This window comes from Coregonus clupeaformis, chromosome 6 (genome assembly GCF_020615455.1).
Source record: "Coregonus clupeaformis isolate EN_2021a chromosome 6, ASM2061545v1, whole genome shotgun sequence".
NCBI classification, from domain to species: Eukaryota; Metazoa; Chordata; class Actinopteri; order Salmoniformes; family Salmonidae; genus Coregonus; species Coregonus clupeaformis.
Window position 1 is genome coordinate 45,395,801 of NC_059197.1, and position 19,661 is coordinate 45,415,461.

Here is a 19,661-nt window from a genome sequence, read left to right on the forward strand (position 1 = left end):
CGTATGTGTGTTAGCAGATCATTTATTAACAAACAAAAGCTCACAATATGACTTAAAGGTCTTTTTGGCAATATAACACAATTGTAATACAATATTGTTGTAAAGTGGCAGCTGTAAGAAAACACCCTCATTATTGGATGTGTTGACCAGACATTTGGTTGTTATCAGTGGGAACAGACACAATAAAACAGTCCTGCAGTGATTCTGCTCTGTCCTCAGGCAGGTCACTGTGTATTGACTATGTCTGGAGAATTTCACCCGCTTAGATAACAGTCACTCTTTAAAAGGCTGCTGTATGATACACAGAACAGTGAGATGTCACTAATGGCCACTTTCGTAGAAAAAAAAAAAAAAAAGGGTGAACCAGGGACTGCAGTGTGTGTGTGTGTGTGTGTAACAGTGAGTGAGAGAAAGAGAGAGAGGGACAGTCAGAGCGATCAAAAGAAAAATTATGAGTATGTGTGTGGGGAGAGTTGTAAGGGAGTGTGTGTATGATTGTGCTTGGCCAAGTGCAAGTCTGCATATTGGAGAAAGAACATTACGGACAAAAATCACATTTAATCACATTCTGCCCTTTAGCTATGTAAACAGTGAAACGCAAGATACCATTTGTAGTAAAGAATCTAAAAAAAATGTACCATATATCCATGAAAATAGAAATAAACAGGCATAAAAAAATAAAAAATAAAAGCAGTCTGCTTATTACGTCATAGTGTATCCCATCGTATTTACAACCGCTGCTTACAAAGCTCATAAGGAAGGGATTATAATATCCATCATACACAGACATAGGGTTGTCCAACATACTGTACGGTCTCTGTCTGCAGTGCGCATCGTCTCCCTCCATCTATTCCATTTTGGACATCTCAAATTTGGTTGTCATTGTCTCCTGTGGGGAAATAACAGCATAGTTGGAATGACTTTCCAAAGGGACATGATGTACTGAAAAACAAAGATGGACATTGACATAAATCGATCTTTCAAAAAGCTTTAATATAAAGGATACATGTGATCTGATCTACTGACTACCCTCTCCATACAGGTATATTCACATTTTGCAATATTACACTTTATAATCTTCAAATATCACTTGACAATCCTAATGGGCTTATTTGGTGTAGGGGTGAAGAAAAGAAAAAAGACAACAGACAGAAAAAGCTCCTCCACCACCACACCACCCTTCCGCACCCTCTCATTGTTCAAGCCCACAAGAAAACAAGGAAGAGATATAAACAGGCTAATGTAAATCTAACTAGCTACTGTTCTTTAGTAAGCATGGAGCTGGCACCCTCTGCTGTTCAAACCAGGAATAACACCTTCTCTTACCTCATCAGAGTCCAGTAGGGGGGGAAGTGCACTGTGAGAGAAAGGAAAATATGTGTGATTCAGTTACAACTGAACTGGATTACTGGTGTCTTCTCATCAGAAAATCAACTATCCTTTCTGTGCTTGTTTCACACATCATCATAGAGTGTAAACTGATTTAAATAATTCCAATTTTCTTACTATGTAATAACCACCCTGTAATACATTTCTAGTCAAAGTGATTATATTATCACAATAATGGTTAATGTTACTAACATTTCTACCACTTCAATTTGTTTGCACTTACACATCTGCCATTGAAGAGGGTATATTCTCTTCTACCCATTTCAGATCCTCATCCTGGAAAAAAAGCATTTTCTATCACCAAGAAAACTTTATCTGAGCCATAAGATGGAGTTTATATCCCATATTCTTAGTATGGGTGGTATCCCTGTGGTATGGAGAAGGCCCTTACCACTTTGTTCGGCTTGGCTGTTCCATTTGTCTCGGACTTCAGACCCCTCATCTTCACGCCCTCTGGAAGTACACAAAATAGGACAGGATCAGAATCACAGATTTGATTACTGTATGTTGCTGAGTCAATTGCGTTTTGTCAATAATGGCTGCTGGGAGAGCGAACCAAGGTACATTATTCCCATAGACTATCAATACACTATGGAAGTGTCACAACTAGGCCAAATATGTCTAGCTACCTATCAAGACATAGAGTATGATACTGTACTTCCTCCTCCAATGAAGCAGTGTCAACTTGTGTTCCTATGAGTGAAATATCAAAACAGCCTAATATAGCAGTGACTCTTACCAAATGTATCGTTCATCAGCTGTTCCTTTGCCTCGTCGTCACTCTCCTCGTCCACTAGGGGTCTGAAGGCGTATCTAAGATGCACAGGACATGACATCACAGATCAGGGGCACGTTCAACATGACACAACGTTGTGGAACGTTCAGATAGAAATATGCTATGTAGAACAAACATTCTCTGACATACAGAATAAGGAATCACATCGGCTCTATTCATGGTTCCTATCGGCAACATTCGACAACATTTGGCTACTGAACATGGCTCATTTGAGTTGATTTGGTCGTGGGATTTCTCCTTACAAATGCAATTTTATGTCCTGAATTGACCCTAACTTTGCCACAGATGTCTCTGGTGACATACTGAAGGATCCTAGCCAGTACCTCAACAATCCCTAGATTAAAAATCAAACATGACTTTAGTTTGTGAGAGGGTTGAGAGGGTTCTGGCTGTGTGTTGATGTGTTGAACTGTTTAGCCGTGACCTCTAACCTCTGGTTGTTGGCCGACGGCCTCCACAGGAACATGATGACCAGAAGGATGGTGGAGAAGAGGAACCGCCAGAACGCATCGTCTATCCACAGCTCCCTCCAGTCCTTTAGAGATACACAGAGAGAGTGAATAAGAGAGAGACAGGGGAGAGGGCCGGAATGAGAAAGATGATCTACCTAATACCAAATACCAGTTCACTAGAGGTCAACTGTGTGTGTGTGTGTGTGTGTGTATGCTAGCCTCTCAGATTTGACAACAACTTACTAAAGGGGTCTTCATTAGGTCTTCAACGAGGTACAGAGGGCCGCACTGAAAATTGGTTATATTTCCTCGCAGTCAAAATTAGCATGAAAATATAATTTTCGATGCTCCCTGACTGTCTAGCTTTCATTTCGGTGATTGTTAGCGAGCTGGACAAAGTCAAGAAACTGTATGGATTTAGGTCCATTATCATTTCTACACAGTTTCGATTTGGTTTTAGACATTTGAAAGTATATTGAGTTCGGTTATTATTATTTTTGCTCAAACCACACGCAGGCCGGATTGGATCCAGCCCGCGGGCCGTATGTTGGACACCCGTGGCTTATTACATAACGTAGTAAACAAACACTACTCACCGACTGGCACTTTGAAAACTTGAAAGTCTTTGTCGTCCAGATAATGAAAATGACTGAGGCTGCAGAGTAAAACAGTGACAGGCCAAATATATTAGTGAATGCTTGTAATCATGGGCACACCATGGTGTAATAGCACACTATGTATGAAATGTCTCTGTTGAGTGGTTGCAGTAGCACAGCCGCAGACAGCTCCTCACCAATAACGGCGATTATGAGGGTGTTGGTAAAGTGGCGATACAGGGAGAGCTTGACTACGTTTCTTCGGAGGCGAAGGAGCTTCATGGTCTGGGCCAGGCTGATGAAGATGTGACTGGCTGTCAAGGACTCCAACATGACCCCAGGACACATCCCACTAACAACAGCCCACCTTTGAAATACAATTCTCAATAGAAACAGTTTACCCAATAATACCAGTCTTCTTCCATTGACTGTCAACATAACCATCACAGAAGAGTTTGCTTACCTTGTCAACTGAGCTGATATGACCTAACGTAACCCCAAGTTAATCAGGTTGTGAGGGTGTAAGTGTCTGAGGGTTTTCAGCCATTATCTCATTACTCAGGAGGAGTTGAGCTCCACTCTGCCCTCCATGGACAGGTTAAGCACGGCTGGAAAACCTGGTATGGTCTTAGTCATCACTATACTAACTGGTTTTCTGGCTAACTGGTTAACTAACCGAATCCACTAAAATACTGTTCTGTCAAACTGCAGGAGGAAATATATGAGCCAGAGCATATTTTCTGGAAATATTCTCTTCTGGGTTATTCCCTTCTCTGAGACAAAGGCAAAGGCAGGGGAAAATAAAGGGAGCAGGGCTAACACCAACTAACATCAAGACACTGCTGCACCAAGGGATCGCAAGAAGTGAGAGTGTTGGGAGAGGAAGGCAGAGGGGAGGGAGAGAAAGAGAGATGTGCCGAGAGGTACAGTACAGGATATCCACCAGCAGAGGGTAGAGTCGAGCACAGCCAAAGGAATGGCAGCAAGCAGCACCAGATCATCTTCAGCCTGGAAGGGACAGAGAGGGGAACGGACAGAGGGGCAGCAGAAAGGGAGTGACAGAAGGAGGCAGGGAGGGAGGGAGGGAGGGAGAGAGGGAGAGAGGGAGAGAGAGAGAGAGAGAGAGGGAGGGAGGGAGGGAGGGAGGGAGGGAGGGAGGGAGGGAGGGAGGGAGGGAGAGAGAGAGAGAGAGAGAGAGAGAGAGAGAGAGAGAGGGAGAGAGAGAGAGAGAGAGAGAGAGGAGAGAGGAGAGAGGGAGGGAGGGAGGGAGGGAGGGAGGGAGGGAGGGAGGGAGGGAGGGAGGGAGGGAGGGAGGGAGGGAGGGAGGGAGGGAGGGAGAGAGGGAGAGTGAGGGAGAGAGGGGAGAGAGGGAGAGAGGGAGAGAGAGAGAGAGAGAGAGAGAGAGAGAGAGAGGGAGAGAGGGAGGGAGGGAGGGAGGGAGGGAGGGAGGGAGGGAGGGAGGGAGGGAGGGAACACCATCACATACTCTTCAGGCAGTCATGCAGATAGATACACACCGAAAGGACCTGTGTAGAACCAAACTGCCACTCAAAGAGGGTTGGAATCAAACTTGTTTGAGAAATTATGAGAGACACTGGTAAAAGGGAGGAGGAGATCTGAGTAAGCTTTAGAAACACAGCTCAATACAAGCATGCCCAGAGGGAGAAAACAACAAGTCTGTGAAAAAAGTGGTCTTAATACTGACAGACTAACTACATACAGTGACTACTAGACTAACTAGCTGACTGGCAGACAGACAGGCAGAACGATGGCCTCCGGTAATGGCTGACCACTCCAAAAGGATATCCACCACGCAATGCACGAGTCAGTGAACGCCAGAACAATGTCACACAGTAGTCTGCTACTGCCCAATTGCCCCTGTGAGAAAGACAGGTAAACACTGCCAGTGGAATGACAATACTACTACACACACAAGATTCCTGGCATCCTTTGACCAAAGATGAAGATATTCAACAAAGGGCATCATGGCATTGTTTGGTTTAGTTCCATATCGAAAACGTATCAACATGGTTTAATAGTCTAGTTACAGATAGTGCAGGTGGACTATATATTTTCGGGAATACTGAGGTAGTATATTGATCAGAAGGGAGAGAGACCAGACTTACCGAATTGACTCTCAGGATTCCCTCGACAACGGAGAATATAAGGTAGAGCAGTCCCATCCCAACCACCCTGTGTAACAATGCACCAAGCCTAGGCCTAGGGAGAGAGAAGAGAGAGAGAGAGAGAGAGAGAGAGAGAGAGAGAGAGAGAGGGAGAGAGAGAGGCAGGCAGAGAGAGAGAGCGAGAGAGAGACAGAATTGGAAATAAAGTTGAATACTCGCCACTGTGACCTGTTATGAAGGGACTGACTCACTTGACAATTCCATAACCAAGACTAGCGATGATGACAAGAACACGGGCCAGGGTCCTCTTCACTGCTGATAGGACCTCCGCAAACACTACTGCCCCCTGGACTGTTGGAGGACACAGCACACAAATAAAGCTTATTAATAGAGTACAACAGCACTTTTAGCACCACACTAGGATCAACTATCTCTTACCCAATTCCAATCTTGTCCACCAGGAGGATTTAGGTAAAAATGTGTGCTTTTTTTAGCCACAGATGTGTGCTTAGGGGAGTCCACCAAAAATGACCACATAAACCACACCCAGAATCCCTTAAAATATCCATTACAGAAAAAAAGGTATTGATGCCCTTACGGAAAAACCTAATGAATTTCACGTCATCACATGTGAAGTGTTCCAAAAACACGTTTTCACATGTGAAATCATGTGGCTTTTCTGTAAGGGTGTGTCTCTCCCCCTCCTGACCTGAGAGTCCGTCGTAGCGGATGCTCTGGAACTCGGCGTAGTACACAGCCTTCTCCAGCATGCCCAGGAAGATGACCCCGCCGATCCAGAACTGGATCCTCAGCAGCTCTCTCCAGTAGCAGGCTGACAGCCCCAGCCACAGCAGGCCCAGCAACACATAGATGACACACATCACCATGTAGAACTGCAAAAGGGACCGTTAGGTGAGCTGGCAAGGAACTAGAGAGTCCGTATTATGTCTGACAAAGTTAGAGAGCATGACCTACAGGCACACACCTTAGATGCTATTTGTATTAATTTTACTAAATGTAATGAAGCTATAGTGTAGTGTTTCCCATGTTTACAACTTATCATGGCAGAATCGACTTACGATCATAAGAGGCCATTCGGAAGCTGAGATAAAGTCATGGGGTCCCTTCATACTGACTTCCACTGCAGGGGGTGAAGATCATAACAGTAATATTAGCCTATTAGCTGATGTAGTTTTAATGTATTGGACTGAGGTTTCATGTGAGTGGTGGAGCTCCTTACATTGGATGTCCCAGTTCTGTGGTGGGACAGAGTCAGTGGCGGCGCTGCTCTTCTCCTTGATCTCTTGGATGTGGACAATGAACATGTAAGGGCCATCCTCCCAGGTCTGGGCCACTGCATGAAAGTGATGCTGGGGAGTCTAGGAGCATAGAGTTACATTATAGGATCTCTATGTCTAGGAGAACCAGGCAGATGAGTCAAAGAACATTAGGAAATAGCTAGCTGAACAAATGTTTTCCCTGCGGTGCAAGACATTACAAAAGACAATGAAAGAAAGTGTGTTAGTGTATCAATATCCTGGTACACTGTTTGTTTAGTAAACAGGTACAGTTGAAGTCGGAAGTTTACATACACCTTAGCCAAATACATTTAAACTCAGTTTTTCACAATTCCTGTAATTTAATCCTTGTAAAAATTCCCTGTTTTAGGTCAGTTAGGATCACCACTTTATTTTAAGAATGTGAAATGTCAGAATAATTGTAGGGAGAATGATTTATTTCAGCCTTCATTTATTTCATCACATTCCCAGTGGGTCAGAAGTTTACATACACTCTGTTAGTATTTGGTAGCATTGCCTTTAAATTGTTTAACTTGGGTCAAACGTTTCGGGTAGCCTTCCACAAGCTTCCCACAATAAGTTGGGTGAATTTTGGCCCATTCCTCCTGACAGAGCTGGTGTAACTGAGTCAGGTTTGTATGCCTCCATGCTCGAATACGCTTTTTCAGTTCTGCCCACACATTTTCTATAGGATTGAGGTCAGGGCTTTGTGATGGCCACTCCAATACCTTGACTTTGTTGTCCTTAAGCCATTTTGCCACAACTTTGGAAGTATGCTTGGGGTCATTGTCCATTTGGAAGACCCATTTGCGACCAAGCTTTAACTTCCTAACTGATGTCTTGAGATGTTGCTTCAATATATCCACATAATTTTCCTTCCTCATGATGCCATCTATTTTGTGAAGTGCACCAGTCCCTCCTGCAGCAAAGCACCCACACAGCATGATGCTGCCACCCCCGTGCTTCACGGTTGGGATGGTCTTCTTTGGCTTGCAAGCATCCCCCTTTTTCCTCCAAACATAACGATGGTCATTATGGCCAAACAGTTCTATTTTTGTTTCATCAGACCAGAGGACATTTCTCCAAAAAGTACGATCTTTGTCCCCATGTGCAGTTGCAAACCATAGTCTGGCTTATTCATGGCGGTTTTGGAGCAGTGGCTTCTTCCTTGCTGAGTGGCCTTTCAGGTTATGTCGATATAGGACTCATTTTACTGTGGATATAGATACTTTTGTACCTGTTTCCTCCAGCATCTTCACAAGGTCCTTTGCTGTTGTTCTGGGATTGATTAGCACTTTTCGAACCAAAGTACGTTCATCTCTAGGAGACAGAACGCGTATCCCTCCTAAGCGGTATGACGGCTGCGTTGTCCCATGGTGTTTATACTTGCGTACGATTGTTTGTACAGATGAACGTGGTACCTTGAGGCGATTGGAAATTGCTCCCAAGGATGAACCAGACTTGTGGAGGTCTACAATTTTTTTTCTGAGGTCTTGGCTGATTTCTTTTGATTTTCCCATGATGTCAAGCAAAGAGGCACTGAGTTTGAAGGTAGGCCTTGAAATACATCCACAGGTACACCTCGAATTGACTCAAATGATGTCAATTAGCCTTTCAGAAGCTTCTAAAGCCATGACATCATTTTCTGGAATTTTCCAAGCTGTTTAAAAGCACAGTCAACTTAGTGTATGTAAACTTCTGACCCACTAGAATTGTGATACAGTAAATTATAAGTGAAATAATCTGTCTGTAAACAATTATTGGAAAAATGACTTGTGTCATGCACAAAGTAGATGTCCTAACCGACTTTCCAAAACTACAGTTTGTTAACAAGAAATTTGTGGAGTGTTTGAAAAACTAGTTTTAATGACTCCAACCTAAATGTATGTAAACTTCCGACTTCAACTGTATGTACACCATACATATCTTCATTCTGGCATGGTTCTTAAAGGACAAGGAAACAATCACCACTTCTTTCTTTGCAGTGGGGGCTGGGGCTTTCCCTGTGGCCACAGTTGCCTCTGCTTTGACTTGGGCTTTTTTCTCAGCAAGTGCCTAAAATACATAAAATATAGTGATTCACCTGATTTCCCTGATATGGAGGCCTGATGCTAGGCTGGGAATCACAGCACCCAATCGCCTTATTCAAATGCATCTACATTTTGCATCAATTTGATTATGATATCAGAGGGTGTTTGAGTTGTTGATTTACCTCCTTTGGATCCTCAGCGCTCCTTTTCCTCATCCCTTGGTCCTTGTCAGTGACAGGCTAAAACAGTGGGATACAGAGACAGTCATTCCAATGACACCTTGGTGAATTACTGTGTTACTATATGCACCTGCATGCTCTATTGTGAACTTCTCTAACATAACAGATCATGTGTATCTAATCTATAATAACAGGTTTATGTATGTGGCACGATTTGTATGCAAAACCTGTCTGCTTTAGCCCACTCACCTGTTCTTGAACTGGCTCAGTAAGCCTAGTCGGCTCCTCAAATTTGTTGAGAAAGAACTGTTACAGAAAACAAAGCAGAGTAGCAACCATCAGACAATGATACCCCATGAACACCTCCATAACATAGCCTCACCATGAGCTGCACTGTACGAAAACACTTATTCAGAATTACAATCACTTCCTAATGATCAGTTATGAGCTGCTATATTTAGGTCACAATTTGTGAACAAACAAACTCAGGAAGACATGAAATAGTGTGGTGGAACATATGTGGTTGTGGTATTTGTTTCACCGTTGTACTTTTTTCCGCACTTTATTTCACTGTACTGATTCCACTGGTTCAATCTGCCATTTAATAGTATGTTAGCTACTAGCGAAACTATCTTATTTAGAAACAAATAAGTAATGCATAGGTCATTCATGTGTTATTAATGTCACAAAACCAGACATGTAGCTCTGAATATTGCATTATATAGTGTAGCTGTAGAGTCTGGCATTACTGTAAATAAAATGTTACCATGTAAATGCCAGGATATTTCTGTAAGGTACTGTAAAATAAAGTGCCACCATGCTTTCTTATGAGACCCTCCATTGCCACATACTGTACCTCACTGCGGGTCATGGACTGTTTGCACTCAATGGTAGGGTACTGATGGAACACATAGAACCCACTGCCTCCTTCCTGCTTCACAGCTGTTGTCCTGAAGTAGCTCCCTGCCTTCAGAGGCTGCAAATCAAACAGGTATGATGAAGTTAATAAGTATGTTAATAAGTATTTACACAAACCACACTGTCTATGTGGTCCTCTGTAGCTCAGCTGGTAGAGCTGGTAGAGCTGGTAGAGCACAGTGCTTGTAACGCCAAGGTAGTGGGTTCGATCCCCGGGACCACCCATACACAAAAAAAGTTATGCACGCATGACTACGTCGCTTTGGATAAAAGTGTCTGCTAAATGGCATATTATTTATTATTATTATTATTATAAAACATGAATGGCACCGCGCCCTCCTATCAAGACCCTGAATCTTGCATTGCTTGTTGTTAAACTGAGGACAAGGAACTAGCTTAAAAAAGGAAATGCTGTAGAGTTTATGGAATACAACAGGTACAGTTAGTCCAGCGTGAACGAGCCCATTCAGAGTGCAGTTAGTTTCCAAATGAGAAAGAGGAACTCACGTCGAGACCGAACACCTCGTCGAAGCAGCGGGAGCTCCTTAGGTACCAGGAGATGTTGAGTTTTACCGGAGGATCACAGTCGTCCGTCAATCCTGAAACTTATGAAAACAATTTAGTCACAGAGCTCTCTCCAGATCTGTTCCTGTCTGAGGGCCAGAGTCAGGGCCAGAGGCTACTACTTCCTCCCCTACTACTTCCCCCCCCTACTACTTCCTCCCCCAACAGGTTTTCCCATGCTCTTAATGTATACTCAATGAAGTAGCATATTGTATACAGTAATGCTATCATACAAATATCCTGCATTGACCAGAAGCCATGGATTACAGGCAACATCCGCACTGAGCTAAAGGTAGAGCTGCCGCTTTAAGGAGTGGGACCCTAACCCGGACGCTTATAAGAAATCCCGCTATGACCTCCAACGAACCATCTAACAGGCAAAGCATCAATACAGGACTAAGATTGAATCGTACTACACCGGCACCGACGCTAGTCGGATGTGGCAGGGCTTGCACAATATTACAGACTACAAAGGGAAGCACAGCCGCGAGCTGCCCAGTGACACGAGCCTACTAGACGAGCTAAATCACTTCTATGCTCGCTTCAAGGCAAGCAACACTGAAGCATGCATGAGAACATCAGCTGTTCCTGACGACTGTGTGATCACGCTCTTCGTAGCCGATGTGAGTAAGACCTTTAAACAGGTCAACAGTCACAAGGCTGCAGGGCCAGCCGGATTACCAGGACGTGTACTCCGAGCATGCGCTGACCAACTGGCAAGTGTCTTCACTGACATTTTCAACCTGTCCCTGACTGAGTCTGTAACACCAACATGTTTCAAGCAGACCACCATAGTCTCTGTGCGCAAGAACACTAAGGTAACCTGCCTAAATGACTACCGACCCGTAGCACTCACGTCTGCAGCCATGAAGTGCTTTGAAAGGCTGGTCATGGCTCACATCAACACCATTATCCCAGAAACCCTAGACCCACTCCAATTTGCATACCGCTCCAACAGATCCACAGCTGATGGACTCTCTATTGCACTCCACACTGCCCTTTCCCACCTGGACAAAAGGAACACCTACGTCAGAATGCTATTCATTGACTACAGCTCAGCGTTCAACACCATAGTGCCCTCAAAGCTCATCACTAAGCTAACGACCCTGGGACTAAACACCTCCCTCTGCAACTGGATCCTGGACTTCCTGACGGGCCGCCTCCAGGTGGTAAGGGTAGGTAACAACACATCTGCCACGCTGATCCTCAACACAGGGGCCCCTCAGGGGTGCATGCTTAGTCCACTCCTGTACTCCCTGTTCACCCATGCATGGCCAGGCACGACTACAACACCATCATTAAGTTTGCTGACGACACAACAGTGGTAGGCCTGATCACCGACAACGATGAGACAGCCTATAGGGAGGAGGTCAGAGACCTGGCCGTGTGGTGCCAGGATAACAACCTCTCCCTCAACGTGACCAAGACAAAGGAGATGATTGTGGACTACAGGAAAAGAAGGACCGAGCACGCCCCCATTCTCATTGACGGGGATGTAGTGGAGCAGGTTGAGAGCTTCAAGTTTCTTGGTGTCCACATCACCAACAAACTATCATGGTCCAAACACACCAAGACAGTCATAAAGAGGGCACAACAAAGCCTATTCCCCCTCAGGAGACTGAAAAGATTTGGCATGGGTCCTCAGATCCTCAAAAAGTTATACAGCTTCCTACAAGCTTCTTGACATCCAGGACCTCTATACCAGGCGGTGTCAGAGGAAGGCCCTAAATATGGTCAAAGACTCCAGCCACCCTAGTCATAGACTGTTCTCTCTGCTACCGCATGGCAAGCAGTACCGGAGCGCCAAGTCTAAGGCTTCTTAACAGCTTCTACCCCCAAGCCATAAGACTCCTGAACGGCTAATCAATTGGCTACCCAGACTATTTGCATTGTCCCCCCCACCTCCTCTTTTACGCTGCTGCTACTCTCTGTTTATCATCTATGCATAGTCACTTTAACTATACCTATATGTACATATTACCTTGACTAACCGGTGCCCCCACACATTGATGCTGTACCGGTACCCCATATATATAGCCTCGCTACTGTTATTTTACTGCTTTTATTTTTCACACGTATTTTTCTTAAAATTGCATTGTTGATTACAGGCTTGTAAGTAAGCATTTCACTGTAAGGTCTACACCTGTTGTAATTGACAGTATACCATCCTACAATACTAGTCTGAGGAAAGGGCAATCATGTTCTTGCTATATGATATTCCACAAGGTTCAGTAAATAACTGAGTTTTATCCTAACTTGCAGAACATAAGAGAGGTTATAGGCTACTTACATTTCAGCTGAATGACAGTATTGTTAAACATTGTCTTGGTGAAGAGGAAAAAGCTCTGCTTCTTCGAAGTTTCCTGTAACACAAGCGGTGACAAAATGTCAAACATATGAGTACTGGAATAGATTTTGACAACATTTAGATAGTCAATATTCTGATTAAAAAACCTGTTGGGTTTTAAATGATCTGAACAAAATAGCTGAATAGTTTATTAAGTAATGCAGGAATGTAGGTAGGTGAGCCTAGATGTAATATTTTCCTAGGGGCAGGTAGTCTTTGAATGAATGGATCGGATCACTTACTATTACTTGTATTGACTAGTCCTAAACAACACCATATTGGCGAACACTGATAAGGTAAAATAATAAGGGAAAATTGGCTGGCCTAATCCAGGGAGAATAATACAATGTTACATTGTTTATAATACAGTGGAAGCGGTTACAATGTTACATTGTTGTAATTACATTGCCGCCAGAACGGTGCATGGTGCGTAAAATTAAGGGAAGCGTTGTCTCAATGCCTGCTTCTGTACATCGCGACAGTATATCAACTGTTGAAATAGATTAATCTGGCTGAAATAAACAATGTTCTTAACAAGATATAATAGCGTTTCTAGGCTACCGATGATGCTTTGATAGCATGATACTATACGCACAAGACAAGGCAACTTACACTGTTGACGTTAAAGGTCCATTTACCCGGCTCTGACACTGCATTTAACGGTCGTGTAAAGTGAATACAAATTAATAAGAATAGCACTTTTGTCAAGTCCCCTGTCAATAACCCTGTTTTCATGGCGCTCGCCATTTGTACCAGGAAGCAGCCACACTACAACTTCGCGAGCGCTCCTGCTTCCTGCTTCGATCTGACATCACCGTGTAGGCGGTCTTCCGTGGAAACCAAACGGGAGAAAACGTTTTCAACTGGGGAAGGAGAATTAACTTTCTTATTGGACAAGTTCACACATTGTAGCTTCTTCTTTTTCAAACGTTTCCCTTCGTTTCAGACATCTACATTGCATGCAGTTTGTAGGTTATGCAAGTAATCTATGGTTCGAATGGAAAAATGCCATTCTAACTAACTTTATTATTAGAGCATGAAAACCTACATTAGAAATGTTTGTAAAACAGCATCAGTTAATGCACTGAACATTAGGTCGATGTACCCCCATTTCATCATTATGTTAAATCAATGTGAATCAAACATAATAAAAGTGTCCTTAAAATGTTCAGAATAAGTCTCATAATATCATCAATATGGAAATGCCAGTCATTCTTGACATAGAGCTACGGGTTATAGGACCCAGAGTCATTAACGACCTGTGCGCACTTCTCTACTGGCCAGGGGTGTGGAGCTCTGATGCACTGAAAAATAACTCCTTACAAAACTGGTTTTTTTTGGACCCAATAGGAGTGCCATCACGTCAGTCTCTGCCGACTTTAGCGAAGCATTTGGTCCCTGTAAGTGTTCTTCTCAATTTAAGGCAATCAGATTTCCTTCACAATTTATCTGACTGTTTCACGTTGATTTGTTTTATCTTCATTCTGTATTATGGCTTGCTTTCGCTCTCTGTTGTCCCCTTTTTGTTTAATCGATCAGATGTTTGATGGTGGAACTCTTATCATTTCTTCTCTCTTGACTCCTTTTGTAGATTTTCACCTCTGACCTTCATCAAGATGTTTCTGGCCAAAAGACTCATTGGTGGCATACTGGATGTTGTGAGGTAAGCCTGGCTCCTTTTCACACACACACACACACACACACACACACACACACACACACACACACACACACACACACACACACACACACACACACACACACACACACACACACACACACACACACACACACACACACACACACACACACACACACACTGTCAGCATACTGACTTCATTCATGATGTTGCACACTCAGTAGTTATTAAATAGTAATAGACAATGGTCCTTCTTGTTTTCTCCAACAGCAACATTGACCCCGGTCAATTCGTGCCCTCAGATCCTGTGAGTTAATAACCCTTTAACACCCATTTTCCTTTATAACAATTTCAGAACATCATGATAGTCGTATGATAGTGCACTCACTGCAGACTGGAAAGTTTTAGAAGTAAACACTACTCTTTTGAGCAAATGAGCCATAGCTGTTGGTGTATGTTGGCCTGCATGCCGACTGCAGTGAAGAGGGCTGAGTGTTAGTGTTAACAGAACCTGGTCTGTGTTTGTGTCCTAGCCCCCACCACGCAGACCTCTGGCCTACGCTGAGCAGAATGAGAATGATGAGGAGAGACAGTTCCGCAAGGTGTTCCAGCAACTCGCTGGGGATGTAAGGACTTATTGTTTTTCAACTTATGCACTCCTACTACTCTCATATCTTATCCTATTCACCTCCGAACCTACTGTCCTATCCTATCCTGTTCAGAGAAGTAAAGAGGCCAGATAAGTCAAGACAACACTGCCTCTCATGCTTGATTCTAACTGAGTCATTGAGAGACATTCATCTTAGGCTTTCGGCTATCAAATACAGTACTATAAATGTGTCATTGTATAATCAGGCTTCTTGTTGAATGGTTTAACGAGGCTGTTTCATTATGTGGATTTTAACCAACCATTAGTGGTTTATTGTAATAGCGTGCAGACCAACAACCAGTGTTAATTAAGTTACAGTGTTGTTTGTGGTATATTATATTTTGAAGTAGATGCAGTATTTCATTTATTGGCTGATGGTACACTGGTACAATCAGTGAAACCCTGTTGTTGCTTCTTGTATCCCAGTTAAGCCTTGTTTAATTTCCAAACCCCTCGCTCCCCCCATTCACCCTCTTTCATCTAGAGCCAGTCTTCAGAATGTGGTTTATCAATCTATCCAGACATAGTGAATTTGTGGCTTCAAATGTGCTGTCCGTCATGCACTGCTGCCAACCAATTGAAGCCTTTTGGAATAGTACAGTAAAGCGCTCCGGTAGGCTTAAATCATTGATTCCGCTACATTGGTTATGGTCATTAAGCCCAGGGCTCCACAGACATTCCCCTTCTCTACAGCTATGCTCACAATTATTCACTGCTGTTGGATCAGGCAGTGGTGGAGTGAGAGGCTGGGGGTGTGGTTTGTTGACAACCCAACCCTGGTTTATTCCACGGACAAGAAGAGGGACTGGTTCCTCCACTATGTGCTTCCTACCATTGTCTGACAGGGCGGCTGTCCTGCCTGGTTAGTTTTGTGTGGGGGTGGGGGGTGTAGATTGTGTGAATCATAGATAGGGGTGGATACATGTTCTACTGGTAGGCTCAGCTGGCAACAATTGACTTTAAACTGATAACTAGCCGACCTCATTGAGGCCTTACTCTTAAAGGGAGGGAATACAAGACGCATATCGAATGAAACCTAAAGACATACCTGCTGCAAATGTATTTGCTGAAGGTTTTGAAGCTGTTACCATCACTTTGGTTGTTCTAATATGTCAGGTAAACACAGAAATACAGAGAAAACGATGTATTTGGTCCATGATTGTACCGATAAAACACCTGTGCAAATGACTGATCATTTATTACTTCATGATAACGTAGTCTCAGTGTCCTTATCCTTTTGTGAGCTGAGTTGTGACCCAAATACAGTTACAGTGCATTCGGAAAGTATTCAGACCCCTTGACTTTTTCCACATTTTGTTACGTTACAGCCTTATTCTAAAGTTGATTAAATTGTTTTCCCCCTCATCAATACCCCATAATGACAAAGCAAAAAGTGATTTTTATAATTTTTTGCAAACGTATAAAACAATTAATACTTATATCACATTTGCATAAGTATTCAGACCCTTTACTCAGTACTTTGTTGAAGCACCTTTGGCAGCAATTACAGCCTCAAGTCTTCTTGGGTATGACGCTACAAGCTTGGCACACCTGTATTTGGGGAGTTTCTCCCATTATTCTCTGCAGATCCTCTTAAGCTCTGTCAGGTTGGATGGGGAGTGTCGCTGCACAGCTATTTTCAGGTCTCTCCAGAGATGTTAGATCGGGTACAAGTCCGGGCTCTGGCTGGGCCACTCAAGGACATTCAGAGACTTGTCCCGAAACCACTCCTGCGTTGTCTTGGCTGTGTGCTTAGGGTCGTTGTCCTGTTAGAAGGTGAACCTTCGCCCCAGTCTGAGGTCCTGAGCGCTCTGGAGCAGGTTTTCATCAAGGATCTCTCTGTACTTTGCTCCGTTCATCTTTCCCACAATCCTGACTAGTCTCCCAGTCCCAGCCGCTGAAAAACATCCCCACAGCATGATGTGCCACCACCATGCTTCACCGTAGGGATGGTGCCAGGTTTCCTCCAGACGTGACGCTTGGCATTCAGGCCAAATAGTTCAATCTTGGTTTCATCAGACCAGAGAATCTTGTTTCTCATGGTCTGAGTCCTTTAGGTTCCTTTTGGCAAACTCCAAGCGGGCTGTCATGTGCCTTTTACTGACGAGTGGCTTCCGTCTGGCCACTGTACCATAAAGGCCTGATTGGTGGAGTGCTGCAAAGATGGTTGTCCTTCTAGAAGGTTCTCCCATCATCACAGAGGAACTCTGGAGCTCTGTAGAGTGACCATCGGGTTCTTGGTCACCTCCCTGACCAAGGCCTTTCTCCCCCGATTGCTCAGTTTGGCCAGGTGGCCAGCTCTAGGAAGAGTCTTGGTTCCAAACTTCTTCCATTTAAGAATGATGGAGGCCACTGTGTTCTTGGGGACCTTCAATGCTGCAGAAATGTTTTGGTACCCTTCCCCAGATCTGTGCCTCGTCACAATCCTCTCAGAGCTCTACGGACAACTGTACGTACAATTGGTATACAGTATACAGTATGGGAAGATTTACTTTTGTATCTATCTTTGTATTATAGGACATGGAGGTAAGCCCCACTGAACTGATGAACATCCTCAACAGGATAATTGGCAAATGTGAGTCCTATCCTAACACAAACACCATGCTTGTGTCCATACTTGTCTTTGTCATTGCGTTCTTATTGTATTTATATCTCTGTGTGCATGTACCTTATGTTCAAGAGCATGTCTATGCATGCCTTTTTGTATTTATGTACTCTCTGTACAAACACACTCACACACACGAACACAAACACACACACACTTTACTCATATCTAGACACCTGTTGCACGCATAATGGTGTCTAAGCAAACGAGTGGTTCCATGGAATGGTTTACTTTGTTGTAGTGAAGCAGTGGTCTGTCTGTGTTCATTTCAGGTGGTGGCCTGAAGACTGACGGCTTTAGCCTTGAGTCATGCAGGAGCATGGTGGCTATCATGGACGTATCCTTCCACATCAGTGTTTGTATTAGGATGGAGGACTATACTATACTACACTACACTATACTATCAGAGTAGTTAATATTAAGTTTTACCTTAACCCTGAGCACACAGAGTGACAGCACAGGAAAGCTAGGTTTCCATGAATTCAAGTTTTTATGGAACAACATCAAGAAATGGCAGGTGAGTTCAGTCCTCTTGTTACATTTTTGACAATCGGCACTGAATTAACAATTGGGTTAAATCATGGACATTTCTGTGAAACGTTTGCCTTGAACTAGAAATGATTTACATGTATTTGCAAGAAATTCATATAACACTCCCTACAACTTCCAATAGTCATCTTACTCCACTACTGTAAGAATGTTGTTTATAAATGTAATGTTAATACACTCTTAATAAAAGGTGCTGTGAACTTTGACCTCTCGGTGTAACCTTATGTCCGCTGTGATTCAGGGCATCTACATATCAAATGATGCAGACTGCTCAGGGGTCATCTCCTCACAAGAGCTGTCCACTGCCTTCAAAGCTGCATGTGAGCTCAGAGATCATGAGAACCAGAACATGGAATTGCATATTTCTTTGTCATCATAAGGCCTTTATAGCAGCGTCATAACAGTGACAACAAACAAGCTAGCTTGTTCCTGAATATATGTGTTTGGTCTCATTGGTTTTTCTCTCCTGTTATGTCCGTGTGCAGGCTTCCCTCTCAACGACCAGCTCTTACAGTTGATCGTCCGCAGGTACAGTGACGAACACGGCAACATGGACTTTGACAACTTCATTGGGTGCCTGGTTAGACTGGACGCCATGTGTCGTAAGTGACTCCTCCTCAATACTCCCCTGCTCAGTCCGATTATGTTCTTGATTTCAGACTATTTTCTTTTCATTACCCTTCAGTAATAGTGTTTTGTGCATTTTCAGGAGCCTTCAAGACTCTGGACAACGATGATAATGGAAAAATCAAAGTCAACATCCAAGAGGTAAATTAGTTTTCACTATTTGCTCTTTGCATTTAAATGGTGTGTTTAGAGTAAGGGACCATTTTAAAGATGAATGACTAGATACAGGCACTGAAATTACACCAAAATAACCACACCTCTTATTGTCTTTTGCTTTCTCCCCAGTGGCTTCAGTTGACCATGCACTCATAAAACACCAGGGAAAGCCTACAAAAAGCCTACATCCATGTCTTTCTCTCTCATTTAAGATTTTTATTTCATAGAACCATTGTTATTATTGTTTACAGACGTTCATACAGCATTCGGTCATGAATGTTCATTCAATTCATCACTAGATGGCAGCATTGCAGCAACACTGGGAAAGCACAAATCTACTTTCTCTCCATTAGGCCAAACTCAAAAATATATGGAATATGGAAAGGTAGTTCAGTTTTGTGTTTTCCATTTTTCTGGCAACACACTTTTGGTCAAAAATTTTATACTGCCATGTAATGTAATGTAACACATACATTATAGTGCTCAATAAAGATACAGTATTACTTAATACTTGCAGCTGTCTCATGTATTACAAATTCTAAATGTTCTGCTTTTGCTCATTAAAGAATTGACCTCTCATATGTTTGTAGATTACTTTAATCTTTTTGTTTTATTGAGGTTACTTAACTGACTTTTGCAATCCAAGTCAATAGTTGATTGTTATTCAGTTATTCATCAGCACCACTCTTGACTTCCACCAAGGGACGCCCCCTTGAACAGCCACTCTCTCGTTGCTCTCAC

The 19,661-nt window shown here is 43.3% G+C and overlaps 2 protein-coding genes across 4 annotated transcripts; one reads left to right on the forward strand and one right to left on the reverse strand.

The window, feature by feature from the left end:
• Positions 1-4: 4 nt before the first annotated feature.
• LOC121567430 (transmembrane protein 87A) lies at positions 5-13,488 on the reverse strand. Of its 3 annotated transcripts, none has more exons than XM_041877465.2 (21): positions 13,308-13,488; positions 12,639-12,711; positions 10,292-10,389; positions 9,723-9,842; positions 9,116-9,172; positions 8,870-8,926; positions 8,626-8,712; positions 6,600-6,738; positions 6,439-6,500; positions 6,069-6,252; positions 5,611-5,710; positions 5,360-5,453; positions 4,173-4,241; positions 3,431-3,539; positions 3,234-3,292; positions 2,617-2,720; positions 2,129-2,202; positions 1,781-1,842; positions 1,613-1,665; positions 1,327-1,357; positions 5-889 (listed from the first exon to the last, which is right to left on the reverse strand). In XM_041877465.2, the coding sequence occupies exons 1-21, from the start codon at positions 13,440-13,442 to the stop codon at positions 848-850; spliced, it is 1,809 nt and encodes a 602-aa protein (XP_041733399.1). In that variant the 5' UTR covers positions 13,443-13,488; the 3' UTR covers positions 5-847. The 3 variants fall into 3 exon arrangements, with proteins under 3 accessions (XP_041733399.1, XP_041733398.1, XP_041733400.1); XM_041877464.2 differs by lacking the exon at positions 4,173-4,241 and adding an exon at positions 5,040-5,111; XM_041877466.2 differs by lacking the exons at positions 4,173-4,241; positions 8,626-8,712 and adding an exon at positions 5,040-5,111.
• Positions 13,489-13,966: 478 nt separating this feature from the next.
• LOC121568261 (calpain small subunit 1-like) lies at positions 13,967-19,428 on the forward strand. Its single transcript, XM_041878817.2, has 11 exons — positions 13,967-14,095; positions 14,287-14,358; positions 14,605-14,641; positions 14,868-14,960; positions 17,501-17,558; positions 17,861-17,925; positions 18,037-18,105; positions 18,379-18,457; positions 18,623-18,739; positions 18,847-18,905; positions 19,050-19,428. Exons 2-11 carry the CDS (start codon positions 14,312-14,314, stop codon positions 19,074-19,076), a joined length of 651 nt encoding a protein of 216 aa, XP_041734751.1. The 5' UTR covers positions 13,967-14,095; positions 14,287-14,311; the 3' UTR covers positions 19,077-19,428.
• The last annotated feature ends 233 nt before the right edge of the window (positions 19,429-19,661 follow it).

What these genes read in the sequence shown, in the direction of transcription:
- LOC121567430 (XM_041877464.2), bottom strand. Translation starts at nt 13,442, where the DNA reads ATGGCGAGCGCCATGAAAACAGGGTTATTGACAGGGGACTTGACAAAA. An exon ending in ACAGAACTGGGACATCCAAT is followed by an intron (nt 6,501 to 6,599) that starts GTAAGGAGCTCC and finishes CACCCCCTGCAG; the next exon opens with TGGAAGTCAGTATGAAGGGA. An exon ending in GCTGATGAACGATACATTTG is followed by an intron (nt 1,843 to 2,128) that starts GTAAGAGTCACT and finishes GTGTACTTCCAG; the next exon opens with AGGGCGTGAAGATGAGGGGT.
- LOC121568261 (XM_041878817.2), top strand. Translation starts at nt 14,312, where the DNA reads ATGTTTCTGGCCAAAAGACTCATTGGTGGCATACTGGATGTTGTGAG. An exon ending in GGCATACTGGATGTTGTGAG is followed by an intron (nt 14,359 to 14,604) that starts GTAAGCCTGGCT and finishes TTTCTCCAACAG; the next exon opens with CAACATTGACCCCGGTCAAT. An exon ending in CACTGCCTTCAAAGCTGCAT is followed by an intron (nt 18,458 to 18,622) that starts GTGAGCTCAGAG and finishes GTCCGTGTGCAG; the next exon opens with GCTTCCCTCTCAACGACCAG.